Source organism: Podarcis muralis, chromosome 3 (genome assembly GCF_964188315.1).
Source record: "Podarcis muralis chromosome 3, rPodMur119.hap1.1, whole genome shotgun sequence".
Taxonomy (NCBI): domain Eukaryota; kingdom Metazoa; phylum Chordata; class Lepidosauria; order Squamata; family Lacertidae; genus Podarcis; species Podarcis muralis.
Genome location: NC_135657.1, coordinates 115,659,299 through 115,673,661, shown reverse-complemented (window position 1 = coordinate 115,673,661; position 14,363 = coordinate 115,659,299). Strand labels below are relative to the sequence as shown.

Genomic DNA, 14,363 nt, shown 5'->3' with positions numbered 1-14,363 from the left:
CCCCCTCAACCAATGCACGCCCGGCTTTCGAAAAGACGATCCTGATTGGACTACAGCTCCTCCACTGCTGCCTTCTGAGATTTGGGTGAGCTCATTCTCTATCCTACGGCGGGGGAGATTTCCCCCCCCCCCTTCTGTAGGGTTTTCGAAGCTTGGGAAGGGAATGGAGGGGAGTCGGTGGGGGCGGGGAAACCCTGCCTGGCCGAGATCTCGGCTCTGGGGGGGAAAAGATGTAGCAGTTTGGAGACAACTCCTTGCGCAAACGCCTCGCCTCGGACGGCGGAGGTGCAATTCCAGCCAAGCAGGCTAGTTTGCTCCTCTAATAGGGCTTTCTTCTCCCTGAACTCCGCTTCCTTTTGTATTGGCTTGCGAGAGGGAGAAAAGGGGACGCGTAAAAGTCCTGCAATCCCAAGGCGCCAGGCAGTGGCTCCCTTTTACAGAGCGAAGAGTAAATAGGAATTAATCACTTTCTTTCTAGACAAAGGAAATGGCCACTAGCTTCGGAGGTTGCTAACAGTGTAGTGAGGGGTCGCTGCTGGATTGTGCACCAGACACAGCCGTGTGTGTGTGTGTTTTCGTCTTCCCTCCAGAACTGACCTCGGTCCCTTTTGGTGAGCCTAAGCAGACAGACGACCAGCGTCTCTTAAGTCACAAAAACAGATCACTAACCTGCCTGGGAACTAATTCAGAGAAAAGAAAAGAAAGGAAAGGGGTGGTGTGGGAGGGGGGGGGGCTGCAAAACGTCGGCGTGAAGCGGGAAGAGAGAGGGAAAGGAGGATTCGCGCACAAAAGAAAACACCCACCCAGACACACACACACACACATCTCCAAGGAAGGCCGCACTGGGCTGGATGGAGAGAAACCCCCCAGCCTCGGCAACCGGAGCGAGCCCTTTCCCCCTCGTCTCTCCCCCGGTCTGAGCGAGTCGGGAGGCAGCGAAGGCGAATCGGGAAGGGAAGGGGAGCTGCTGGTGGTGGAAATCTTCCGACGATCAGGGCAGGAGGAACCGCGCGCTCCCAGGCTCCAGTCATTGTTCGCTCCTCTCCGCCAGCGCGCTCGCCTCCGTGTGTGTGTGTGTGTGTGTGTGTGTGTGTGTGTGTGTGTGTGTGTGTGTTTTGTTAATGGGGAAGCCTCTGCTCGCCGCTCTTCCCTTGCCTGGCGGCTCACCCAACCCACCCCTGCGCTGCGAGCGTAGTTGATGCAGCCCGCTGCATTGTGTAAGACGCGACCTGTTATGGCCACCACTACTTCCGGGTTCCAGCATTCTGGTCCAATTCCACCTCTCCGCCTGGGTGCAACGCGCACTTTACACACGCACGGGAGACTTGCAGCAGGCAGCATCGATCGTGGCTCCTTTAAGACAAACTCAGACAGCCGCCTTTTCTTTTCTTTTTTTTCCCCTTTTTCTTTTCTTTCTTTCTTTTTTTTTCTCCAAAAAACCTTCTCTTCCTCTAGGCTTCTCCAGTTGCACGGAGGGAAGAGAGAAAATCTGATTAGGAATCAGGACTGAATCAAGCGAGGGAGAAAGAGAAAGGGGAAGAGGAGGAGGAAGAGGAGGAGGAGGAGGAGGAGGAGGAGGAGGTGGAGGAAAAGAGAAAGAAAGCTTTTAGAGCTCATATGCTTTTGATGTTAACATTTGAGGTGTCCTGACCACTGGAAGCACACACGGAGGATTCTCAGCATTCATTCACCACCTTTGACAACCTCTCCTTTGATTGACAGCTGGAGTGGCAAAAAGTCATGCGAGTTGGTAGTTGGGTTTGAGAGGCACTTTTTATTTTTATTTTTTATTTTCTTCCCCCCCCCCAAAAAAAAACCCACAAAACTGATTTGGGGGAAAGGATATTTTGCTTTCTCCCCGTCGCTGTCTTGGAAACCCAAAGGGAAGAGTGTGAGCGACGCGGGAAAAGGAAGGAAGGAAGGAAGGAAGGAAAAGAAGAGGAGAGAGACGCTTCTTTTTTCTTTTTTTTAAATGCTGAATGATCGCGCCGCTTCTCTGAGGTCCCTCCGGCTGAAGACTCTGGTCGGCTGCTCAAGCTACTGGCGACTTTAAAGGATTCTTTTTCCTTTTATTTTGGGGGGTGGGTGGGTGGGGGAGAGCACGTTTTGTTTCTTTTCACGCTGGCCTTAAAGAGGATATATTAGAAGTTGAAAGGGAAGGGGTGCGAAGCAGGCCGATGGCGCAAAGGGTATGTATTATTACTTTTAATTCGTGATTTCCGAGTAACATAACATTGAAACGTGGATCTTAGAGACACTGCGAGGAGGGGGGAGTTTTGTATACTCTTAGAAACACACACGAGGGAGCGTGTAAAGTCTATCACTGTTTTGAAAGGAGCATGTTTTTTTAACTGTGCATGTCCAACATACAGGCAGGTATGAGATGCACTGGAGACCTTGTTCCCATTTATTCGTAATATTAATTCATACCACAGGCCACCTACTAGAAGGAGACGCTGACTACACCAGCAGCCTCGAAACTGAATGCAGTTCCTTTTAATATTCAGTTTCTGTGTCTCTCAAAGTAATCAAGGTACTAAATAATATGCCTTTGGACCTTTAGGATATGGTAATAATATCTTTACAATTAATAAAGAACTTGTTTAAAGTAACATTACTGTAAATGGAGGGGGGGGGCAATCAGAGCAGTCCATACATTCCAACCAAGATGTTGTTTTGAACACGTTTTCATATGTAATGATGAGTCCAGATAACAGTTACACGCACTTGTGTTCCTAACATTACTATTTATTATTTATTTTATTAAATGGACACCATCACTCCGCCGAAAAAGTTTACCAGTTTAGGAAGACTGTTGATAGTGACAAGAATAATGCAACCAAGAGGGCATTTAAAAGGAAATTTAACCTTTCGAATACATTTTCTGGCACACTTTTGGCAATGCCCCTCTCACACCACAGTTGGAAAAAGAAAGTTAGTCCACTGATCCTTTTGCATTTACTTTTTCAGTTTAAGCAGCTGGAAGGACCTCCTCCCCAAATTCTCCACACCCTCATTTGTCCTTAATTAATTAGATATTGAAATGGCAGAGTGACCTCCCCCCCCACCTCACTAACACAGCTCCCCCCCCCCCCCAGGAACAAAAAAATCTTGTTTTTTGGGCACCTGGTTCTAAAGAGGAAATACTAAGCTGAGCTTCCCAGAATAAATGCTAATAAAAGCAGTCGATGGATTTTTGAAAGTAGTCAGAGCTGGAGAATCCTAAACAAACTATTAAATGAATTCCTCCCTCCCTTAAAGAAAATCCTGGTTTTAGCTTTGTCACACAAACACCTGAAGCCTGATTTTTGTGTATGTGACTTCTCAAAAGCGGTAAACTTTAGGACAGGATAAGCTCGGATGAATTAATTCTTTAAAATACTCTCTGTCAGTTGTGCAAAAGACTAACTTTTGTCCCACCGCCCCACCCCCACCCCTGAAAACACAGCCCCAAAGAAACTTGCTTGAAATAGTGATTCTAAATGGGCTATTTCTATTTTTGTGCTCCTGTACCTTCCTGAATCTTTTCAAACATCGGGGAAGGTCTGCCACTTGAGGCTTCTGGCAGGCACAACCGATGCCCACAGGGAAATCTCACAAAAAATAAAGGGAGGTTGTTTTAATGCACGTGTTAATAATAGGTGTCCTCGTTTTAACTTCTGCTGAGAAAACGTAGAGGAGGCGGCATCTTTCCAGCATGCATTTATGTGGAGCTGGACTCCAGAGAAGTCCTCCATCCTCCAGTTAACTTTTTCATTTCCACGAGGACCCTGTGCCAGGACCCCAGGAGGAAAGTACTGCGAAGGCCTAGTGGAAAATGCATTGGAGACTGGACCCAAGACCAAAGAAACAAAAATTGAAACCCCCCCCCAAACCAAACCAAACCGCAGGGAAAACTTCTTTCACTTTTTTTAAAAAAAGACGCGGCCTTCCCGGTCCCCTCTGTTTCGCCATCTTCCTCCCCAAGTGACAGAGTGGATCTTCTGTGCGCCTTGGTTCCCACTCTCCTCGCACCCACCCCAGCACACGAGGTTGCTCCCCCCCCACTTTAAACTGCACTGCGAAGGACTGGCCTTCAAGCTGACCCTTTTCTTTTCCCTCCTGTCTATTATGCAGTACGACGATTTACCCCATTACGGTGGGATGGATGGAGTGGGGATCCCGAGCACCATGTACGGGGACCCCCATGCCGCCAGATCCATGCAGCCCGTCCACCACATGAATCACGGTCCTCCGCTTCACTCCCATCAATACCCGCACACAGCTCACACCAACGCCATGCCCCCAAGCATGGGCTCCTCCGTCAATGACGCTTTAAAGAGAGATAAAGATGCCATTTATGGGTAGGTACAGCTAGCATCAGGTTCATTAGCTTAAGACGTGCTCGTTCCCCGTTCTTCCCCTCCCTGAAGAAAGCCACCGTTTACTCGAGACCGTAGGTAAATAATCCGGGGCAGCCGAGGCTTTGCATGGGGATGACGGACCAGGGGGGGCGGTGGGTTGATTTCAGTGCCTCTCCTTGCCAATCGGTCTCGGATGGACAAATAAACACCTTCTCAGAGCGAGATTTTGAAGGATAAATGCAACGAGGTTGAGCCACTTTACAACAAAACATTGACCACTATATTTCTCCCTAGCCCTTCAACTAAAAGCCTAAACGCGATATAGGAATTGGATAAAAATGAAGAAAATTGTATATATAGATCTTTTTGTAATCCCAAAGTTATATATCGCAGGGGCGTGGTTGAGAATGTCATTTGGTTATTTTGGTTATTTAGAAGGGAGGAAGGGAAGGAAGGAAGGAAGGACATGAATGTTGTGATAGTAAAAATAAGGCTGGGGTTTGATTGAAAGTAAAATATTTGCAAGAATATTTGAGAAATAAAGAATACTTTTGCCCCTTTTTACGTTAAAATAAAATCTTTTTAAAAGCCAATAAACAAAACCCTTTTAACTCTAGTGTGTTATTTAAAAGGAGAACTTCACGGGTGGCTTCAGAATTGCAATCCCACGCCTCTCGGCAGCGTTTGAAGCCTCTCCAATGCGCGAACTTTAAAAAATAGTTTTCTATGTAGTGGGGCTTGATTTGTTTCACCAGTATGACTTCAAATGAGTTGGCAGCATTTCAGTTACAATTGATCATTCAAATATTTCAGAGGAAATAACTGGAACCCCCCGATTATTATTTTGCCTACTGACAACGATGAAACTTAACCGTGATAGTGGCGTTTTCTTTAAGTTGTGAACCCCACTAAAAGGTTGAAAGCGAGGTGAAAAGGAGTGTCAGGCAGGGGGTGTAGAAGGCGGGTGACGTTGCTGTGGTAAACGACTGCATTGACGATAATAAAATGTTTAAAACGTGAGATTTCATCAATCCAACAATGTTATTTATTATTGTGCACTAACCAGGCAGTGTCTGAGAGAGAGCGAGAAAGCGAGAAAGCGAGAGAGAGATTGGGAAGGGATAGTCTAGGCCAACTGGAGAGGAAGGGCTGGTGTCACACATTTTAGCGGTTAGAGATGGGTGACTTTTAAGGGGACGTGTGTCCCCCACCCTACCCTCCACGCCTGCCCCCCCCCACCCGTTCCAAGCCTGGTTGGCAATTTAGCTGAGCTGCGTAACTTCGCAGCCCACTCCAAATTATAAATAAAAACAGAGTCCCCACTCCACCTTAGCGTACATGGGACTCCATTCGGTCTTTCCCCCCAACTAAACCTACAAAAGAAAATTCGGTGGTGGGTGGGTGTTTTTTGCGGGTGGGGGGAGAGATTTCAAAATGGCAACTAGACCCGAGGTTGGTTTGAACTTTAGCTAACGTTAACAAGCTCTCTGACCAAGTTTGCTTCAAAACGGCCATCCTGGAGATCTCTATGGCTCAGGCCCTTGGGATCCGGGTCTGGAGAGTAGCAAAGTGAGCAGTGACTGGAGAAGTGGGTGTAAAAACCGGGGGGGGGGGGGGTTGCCGGTGGCTGAGGAGACCTGCTGCTGTAAACTTCATTTTGGGCGCTCCTCTTGAATTTGCTCTAATTGCTGTGTCGTCTTGTGTGTTGCTTTGGTGACTCTTGTATTTTTCTTTCAGACACCCCCTCTTCCCCCTCTTAGCACTGATTTTTGAGAAATGTGAATTAGCGACATGCACTCCCCGGGAACCCGGGGTGGCGGGCGGCGATGTTTGCTCCTCAGAGTCTTTCAACGAAGACATAGCAGTGTTTGCCAAACAGGTCAGAAAACAAGTCTCAATGCAAATCTCTTGCACTTTCCCTCCTGTACTGTTCCAAATGTCTGGTGATGACGAGAGTAATAGCAGCAGCAGCAGTAATAGCACTAATAAAGTGACAAGGCTAGAATGCATTGGAACTGTTATCCCTTGTCACACACGCCCCCTCCCCGGAATGGATCGCAAGTCTCCGGCCTCAGGTTCCTCCCCACACTGACTTGGGGGCGAGCCTCGGAGGTTTTCTGCCCTCTGCCCGCCACCTTGCAAAGGAGCCTGCTTCAGGCTTTTGGACCAAGGCGCAGCTGACGCTCGAAAGCCTCTGCTTGGCGTGGCGAAAGTACTGCTGGCTTCAGCCCCCGAAAGTATTCCCGGTGCCTTCGCTTCGCTTCCCTAAGCGGGTGCCTTCCAAAACCAGCACTCGGGGGCTTTGCATGAAAGATTGCATAATGGACCCCACTATGTAACGAAGCTAGGAAAGATAATAACGCCTTTGCCTCGTCTCCTTTCGTATTTCAAACCTCTTTTTATTTCTTCTTTTTAAAAAACCCGTCCTGAACTTCCCACGGTGTATGTAGATCCGAGCAGAGAAACCCTTATTTTCTTCTAATCCTGAACTGGATAACTTGGTAAGAGTTCAAATACATATTTGGTATTATATTATCTGATTTCTGGAGATGCAGTTGTCATTAGTACTATTTTAAATTTCTTTGGAAAACGTCGCATTAGGAAGTTTATAGTTTGAATTTTGTGTAACCGGAAGCGCAGGTCAACCGCGCAGCAGCAACACGCGATCCAGACATAAGAACTGGGGTTGGGTAGCCGAGGGCGCTTGTTTAGCGTCTAAGACATGCTGCTGTTTATTTAAATTATTTCATTGTTTTGGAAAGGTCGAAATAGCTCACCTCTGTTTGTGAAACAGTTTTATATCTATTATGGGTTGCGAGGGATTGTGCCAAACTCTCACCTTAGATAGATAGGTAGATAGATAGACAGATAAAGGCGATCTTTAAAAATTAGACACGCGGTATTGGGAACAGCTCCTCCTCCCTTCCCCAAGTCTGCCAGGCTCTTTATCCAGAAGTATTACAATATAGAGAATATACTTTTAAAAAATAAAATAAAATAAATGTTTGTGATCCGTGTAATTTAGCTACTTGGTTAAAATGGTAGTTTTTTTTAAAAAAAAACAATCAAACTTGAGATCTCTCCATGTTAAACAACATACAAAAGCCATTGCTATTAACTTTTAGTGTTGCCATAAATCAAAACACACGCGTACATATATGTGCGTTACATTCACACACATCTACTTTGATAGTAGAAATGAAAGCCAGCTATGGAGACACAGAGACTCACGTTGTTTTGTATCTTTGCAGATGATCCAAGCCATACAAGTATTAAGGTTTCATCTGCTGGAATTAGAGAAGGTAATATTCTGTCTCTCTCTTTCTTACTCTCTCTCTCTCTCTCTCTCTCTCTCTCTCCCTCCCTCCCTCCCAATAATGTTTCACGAAGTTGAAGCTTCGGCAGAATTTGCATAAATGTCTTTCTTTCTGGTAATTAGTGTCAAGACCAATCATGCCGTCCATTTCTCTTCGCAGTTTAATTACAATTTCAGCCACAAAAAATCTGGATCACGAACTCGTTGGCTGTGTATCCCTTTTTACTACCTTTGTACAAATTGTTGCGCATTCTCTCTACGTTTGATAATGTTTGGAACACTGATACCTCTTCTGCCTGGTTCCTGTGGGTAGTTAGGTCAAAGCACTTCGTTTGGTTTGTAGTTAGTTTTGTAGCGTCTTTTTTTTAAAGCCATCTGCAGGGTCACAGGCAGGGCATAGATTGTCCTGTCACGTTGTGCAGAAACAAGCCAGAGTTGCTAGATGCGTCAGTTTCTGTTTCTCTTGAACTGGGCAATTCTCGTCCCCCCCACCCATCCCTAAGACGAAGAGACCTGAGCAATCCGAGTTTGCTCCTTAAATTCCTGCGTAGCAATAATAAATTCGGTTCTGGATGCAAGTATATTTCAAGGCTGCGCCAGAATCGAAGCATTTCGGGGACCTATATTTCAGTGGGCCTGTGTATGTCATTGATAGCTGGAGAATTTACCCCTTGCCCTAAAAATAAACATCTATGAGAGATTTATTAATAATGGGGGAGAGGGGAGGGATGCAGGCATTCCAGGCATTTTATCTAACAGGAACAAGTGGATTGGTTTCGTTCTACAAGAAATAGGCTAAAATAGGCCCATTCACATTAGGTTACAGTGCCTCCAAATTTAAGGTCATGGATGTGTATAATGTTTTTCACCAGAGTGCATTCATCTCTGCCTACAAGTGGAGGAGGGGACCGTTTGTGTCCCCAGCCTCCTTCGGAAAGGGTTTGCGATGATATAACTGGGTGAAATTAAATAGTTTACCTTAAATGTCACCCATGCAGGTCACCTCGCTAATGGTCACAGCTCCGAGAGCAGATGAATTTAACACGGGTGTTGAATGCGTTGTAGGCTGTGAATCATCTTGTCACTGTCAATTTTCTGGGATATCTCTATTTTGCTAGAAAAGAAAGTTATTCTTAATTCTGGATGCGTCTCGAGGGGATAATTGCAGCGTGTTTCCCCCTGTTTAGAACTTTTGATGTCAGGAACGGGGAGGGGGAGGGGGGAGTGATTGCTCTTGTCAATTTCACTTAACATGCACTTGACTATATTTTGGTTTTGTTACTTCTGTCATAATGTAGGTACACGAATTGTGTGACAATTTCTGCCACCGGTATATTAGCTGTTTGAAAGGAAAAATGCCTATCGATCTGGTGATAGACGATAGAGAAGGCGGATCAAAATCAGACAGTGAAGACATAACGAGATCAGCAAATCTAACAGATCAGGTATGATCATCTCCAGTCTTGTAGCAACCGCTCAAATCTGTATGCAGATAGCTCGCTGGGTCACAACGCCCCTTTTTATTATTTGCATATGATTAAGCCCCTTTTAGATAAATTTCCATCGAAATGAAAATTTTTGAATAATGTGGCCATTATTGCTTCATTAAGGCTTGCTCTCCGATTCGACCTGGCAAAATGAGCTTGTAAAAGCATCGCCTGCAAACTTGACCTGCTCCTTGTCGCTTTTAATTTTTGTCTTTATTTTATTTACTCCCTTTTTAATGATAATAGAGGTGTTTAGGCCTGAATCGTAGGCTTTCGGGCAAAGTAATGATTTGGGGGTGGAGGTGGGGGTGAAGAGAAGCGGGGGGGGGGGGAATCCGAGATAGGTGGTCCGGGGAAAGAAGGCAGAGAGGGTTTGAAATCTAGCAAATGCTGGCTATTTTCTTTCTCTCTCTACGGTTCATTAGCCTGTCTTGTCAGTTCTTCTTGGCCCGAACGCTTTTAGACCTCAGTGAACATTGCTTTGTGCCGAGCTTGACGGCTGCAAAGGGCGTCGGTTTTTTTTTTACTTAACCGAGAAAATAAATAATAAAAGGACGATTCCTTTTATTTCATTTTATTTTAAATAATCGTGTGCGCGCTCCAAACTGCCTGCATGCGGTCGACACGCCTTATATGGGATATTCGCCATCAGTTCCAAGGGTAGGCCCAATCCTGCCGCATGCCAGTGTGATTTAAAGTGGTGATTTCGCCATGGCCACATGCGCTACCTCGGAATGTGCTATGCTCTCTTCTTCTTCTTCTCTTAAGGAAAGCGAAAGTGCCGTTTTGGATTAATACGGGATGTGATACTAACTAATCGATGCTCCTTAACACAGCAATTAGCGACCATCGGGGTCTTGGTTGGCGGAAGGTGGCAGGATGGTTAATGGTTGTTGTGGAGTTGCAGAAGCCGTTTCCCTTTCAAAGGAAGCGACTGGCTGCTCCGAGTTTTTCCTACTTTACGATCCGATACGTCGGAGGGTCCAAGGGACAATCGGGCCGCGGCTCTTTAGGCTTCCTTTTGTTGTTAAAAAGAAAAGAGAGCCAGGCGCCGCCGAGCCGGCTTGGGTCTCCTGGAAGCAGCTCTGTCTTGGGATCCCCAAGGAGGCACCGTCGGGTTGACTTAGCGCGTTCTTTCCTAGATCCGCTTTGGCGAGAGGCGCACCGCCCCGGCGCGTGGGGATGCGCTCTCTTTGGTGGCGCGCCTTGCTTAGGCGCGATGAGGCATGGCGAGCAGAGGCTGTCCGGAGCAAGAGGAGCGCGCGCGTGCTGAGCCCTGGACTTCCCAGAAGCTCATGGACAAAATGTTAATATTAACATAGGGAACATGTTGCATGGAGCCTCTGCTTCGCCGCGCCTCTGCTGGTAGAGTCAGCAGCGCCTTTCCCCTGCGTCCACTCCTAAGTGGGCGTGTAGCTCGTACTCTGCTGGTCTCCTGGCACGACGGAGGCGAGATGGTCCCCGTTTGGGGAGATGACTCTCCTTTCTGCCTCCGCCGGAGCCCCTGCCTGGACGTCGAGCGCCCGGGAGCTGTTACAACCCAGCCCTGGATGAGGAAAGGCTCGGGGAGCTGCTCTTGAATAACAATTGTAATCCAACAAGTCTAACTAGAAAATGGGTTTCTAAAAGCTCTGGAGCGCTTGGTACATAAAGCTATTTGAGCAAATTACAAGAATCGCTCAGGGGCACGAATGAAATCAACACTTTAATTGCCTCCAAAATGAAGATTTATACCCCATTTTCCAAACGAACCATTATTTTATTAAAGTGAAAGCTGAAGAAGTGAACTTATGTGGGTTTGGGTTTGTTTGTCTTTTGGTTTCTGTTTTCTTTTAAAGAAAAGAAGGGGGGTTGATATTATTGATACGCTGAGATCTTCAGCTGTTTCCGCATCCTTCCCTTTCTTTCCCGTCGCAAAAATGACGATCTAAATATCCAGCCCATTATAGCTTTAGGGCTAGAGGGGCGCCAGGAGCCGAAAGTTCTCCCGTTTTAAACTTTTGCTACTTGTCTTGTCGCCATTAGGTGAGATTGGCCCTCAGTTTATTGCGTTTCCAGTGACTTGAGACTGAGAAGTTGGACAGGGGGCGAGGTGGTCTGTTCAGTTTATACAGAGAGAGAGAGTCTCTCGTGCTCCTCACAGTTTATAAAAATCGCGCGGGGTCGTGGCTCCCGGTCCTTCGTTTTTGACTTTAGCACAAGCCCCCGCCCTAAGGAAGACCGGCTTCAAGTTCAGTGGAGAAGTTACAGGTCTTTTCCTGCGCGCGCGCTCCGCCCCGTCTGTTGGCCGAGCCGCTTGCAAGCCCGTGTTGCAGAGGCTGCCGTGGGCGCTTCTCGGGGGAGCTGTGCTGCGCCGCTTCCTCCTCTCGCCTGCTCAGAAGCGACGGCGAAGAGGAGCGCAGGGGCTCGACCTGTTTGCAGCCGCGTTGCGCGCTCTGTTGCAGGCTGCGCCGCGCATGCAGATCCCCTCCAGGTGGTGCGCCAGCCGCGGTGCCACGTTAGTTGTCTCGGGAGCTGTGCTGGGTTTCTTTCTCCGCCTTTGCTCGGCCCTCGACGGCAGAGCCCTTAGCCGCCGGGAGCAAGAGGCCGCTCCTCTTCTCTCTTGCCGGGCTGGGCTCGGTGGGCGGAGGAGAAGCCTCCCTTCCCGTAGCTGCGCCCACCCCGTCGGAGAGAAGAGCGTGGCTCTCGTCTGTGCCGGAGCACCCAGCCTCCCGCGACGGAAAGCCGGCGGAGCGAGCGCGCAGACGCCCCCTTACGGCGATCCGATTTGTGCTCCAGTTGCGCGAAGCGCAGCCCGGAGAAAAGCGGCGACATTTAAACCTCCACCCGACGCTCTGATCTGAGCAGCTCCGGAGGATCGCGCAGAGCCCTATCGCGCCTGTGTGGCAGCTGGGATTAGGGGAGCTGGGCTGGAGAAACGGGGGCGCCGCCGGCCGGGCCCTGGTGGGATGCTGGAAATCGGGTTGCGCACGTTGGAGAGCGAATGGATCGGGGGCAGAGCGAGCCAGAAGGGATTTGGGAATGGTCGTTGTGGGGAAGGAAACCCACAGTGGGGAGAGCGCAGGGGTTTTGTTGACCCGGTGCCGCGTGTGTGGATTCGAGACTCACCCAGATTTGCACAGAAAGTGCGTGCGCTTTATGACACCTGCTTTTGCAGGTGGGGAGGAGGGCCCCAAAACAAACCAGAGGTCACACCCAACTGGTAATATGCCGTGACAGACAGAATGTCAAAGGCGAAGCTTTCCCCATATTTGTAGCTCCCTACTAGAGAAGGTCTAAGCTGTTTAATTTTTGCCTGTCCCGCAGTGCTAAAGGCCAAGAGCCCTGCTCTTCTCCCAGGCCAGCCTGAAACCATGCAAAAAAAATCAGGTTTCAGGATCCAGTTCTGTTACCACAGGCCTTTCATCAGCTCATCTGAAACTGGCAGTGCAAGCATGGTGTTTCAGATGGAGTCAAGAGTGACTGAAGATTTACAGCAATTCTGTGCAGATGCTTATGCTTGGATAAATTCAGTGTTTAAATTGTTGAAAAGTAAGCAGTGCATTCATTAGTTGCAGTTGCTTACTAATATCTCATAATAACTACTGTTTTTTTATAGGGGAAAAAACTTTTTTGGGCAAAAAGGGTTTGAAATCAGCACCCAGCCATGAAGCTCACTGGATACCTCTGAGCCACTCACTCTCTCTTGGCCCAACCTACTTTGTGGGCATAAAAAGGAAAGGGGGATAATAATGAACACCACAGTTGAACTCTTTGGAGGAAAGGTGCTTAGACCACCACCAGCAACTCACCCGCATGGATGGGAAAGCAACTAATAAGCGTTCCCTGCATATTGCTGCCACAGTCAACTCAACCAACATTCCCCCTCCTTCAGCTGCTGCATTTCCCTAAAAATAAAAATAAAAAACCCCCAGCACTTTTAATTGTGAAGCGCACGTCTTCACCCCATCATTCCACTGCCACATTCTTGACATGTTAGAATAAAAACAACAGCAACACAACATTTGGATGATGTGAGATATATTAAAAATTAACACCTGCAACTGCATAAATGCAGTACTGCATAGTATTCACAGGCAACAAAGAGGTGATGAGACACTAGAAACATATTTGAAGCCAGAGAAACAGGCATCCTCCCTGCCACCCTGCGTTGATTGCTGTAAAATTTAAAAACTGGAATGTAGCAAACAAAAACAGTTTGCCCTATACATTTTTAATAATGATAATAAATCTGAACACATGCAGCCTCACATTTTAAACTCCCCTAAATCATCATTGTTGTTGCTTACTTCCTGCCTTGGGCCAGTCACCATCTCTCAGCTGAACCTAATTCACATGGTTGTTGTGAAGCTATAGAAAGTTGTATAAAATAGCTGTAAAGGGGGACGTGCTGCTTGTATTCTATACATCACATTTTGGTTCCCTTAAGAACCAGTGATGCATCTATGTAGTACTGTGTAAGGGGGACGTTTCTTTCTGCCACTCTTCTCCTGCAAGTTAGTAGAGCCCCAAAGCGCCAGCCAACCTTAATCTGACTTGGTTATGGTGGGTGTTATTCAACTAAAATTTAATCATGGTAAACCCACTGAAATTAAGTTAGGTTCATTGATTTCAATGGGTCTACTCTGAATAAAACTTAATTGAATACCACCCTGTGTATTTATATGCATAAATCACTAAGTTTGCTCCTTGGTTGGTGTGCAGAGTGTCTCACTATTAATCTTTTTCTGCCAAGAAAGCCAAGGCTGTAATCCTTGCAAGCCCCATTAAACCCAAAGAGACTTACTTCTGAGTAGACATGTAGACCATTGTATTGTAAGTTAACTATACAATGAATTCTTAAGGGCTTGTCTGGACTTCCCTCCTGCAAGATACGCCTATGTATGTTTGCAAAGTTTTCACATTCGGCACTTGCCTTTTGGGGAGGGAGTATTCATCATTTACCTGCACTTACTATTCCCTAGAAAATAACTTCTAGAAAGTGCCTGATCTTAAAACTACTGAGATTCCAAGGAACAGAAAAGGAAGCAAAAGTTGGAAAGAAAAATTGCAGGGGCTTTGCGAACTGTGCTTTAGGACCCAGTGGATTGCAACCTATCTTCTGGGGTTCAGGCAAGTCAAACAAAGCTAAGTTCACTCATGGGCTAGAAACCCGTAAAGGTGCGACCAGCTGGGCTGCTTTATCTCACAAAAATTGCTTGATTTCCTAAGTTTATT

The 14,363-nt window shown here is 47.1% G+C and overlaps 1 protein-coding gene across 5 annotated transcripts in view; it reads left to right on the top strand.

Moving 5' to 3' along the window:
- Positions 1 to 806: 806 nt before the first annotated feature.
- The window catches only part of MEIS1 (Meis homeobox 1), a 154,390-nt gene continuing 140,833 nt past the window's right edge, over positions 807 to 14,363 (top strand). The window contains exons 1-6 of one of the 5 annotated variants that reach the window (XM_077926524.1): positions 807 to 2,189; positions 4,117 to 4,343; positions 6,081 to 6,222; positions 6,794 to 6,844; positions 7,595 to 7,645; positions 8,958 to 9,104. In XM_077926524.1, the coding sequence (XP_077782650.1) occupies positions 2,178 to 2,189; positions 4,117 to 4,343; positions 6,081 to 6,222; positions 6,794 to 6,844; positions 7,595 to 7,645; positions 8,958 to 9,104 (630 nt within the window). In that variant the 5' untranslated portion in view covers positions 807 to 2,177. The remainder of the gene's footprint in view (positions 2,190 to 4,116; positions 4,344 to 6,080; positions 6,223 to 6,793; positions 6,845 to 7,594; positions 7,646 to 8,957; positions 9,105 to 14,363) is intronic. The other 4 variants (XM_028722043.2, XM_028722045.2, XM_028722044.2 and 1 more) reach the window with 4 other exon arrangements.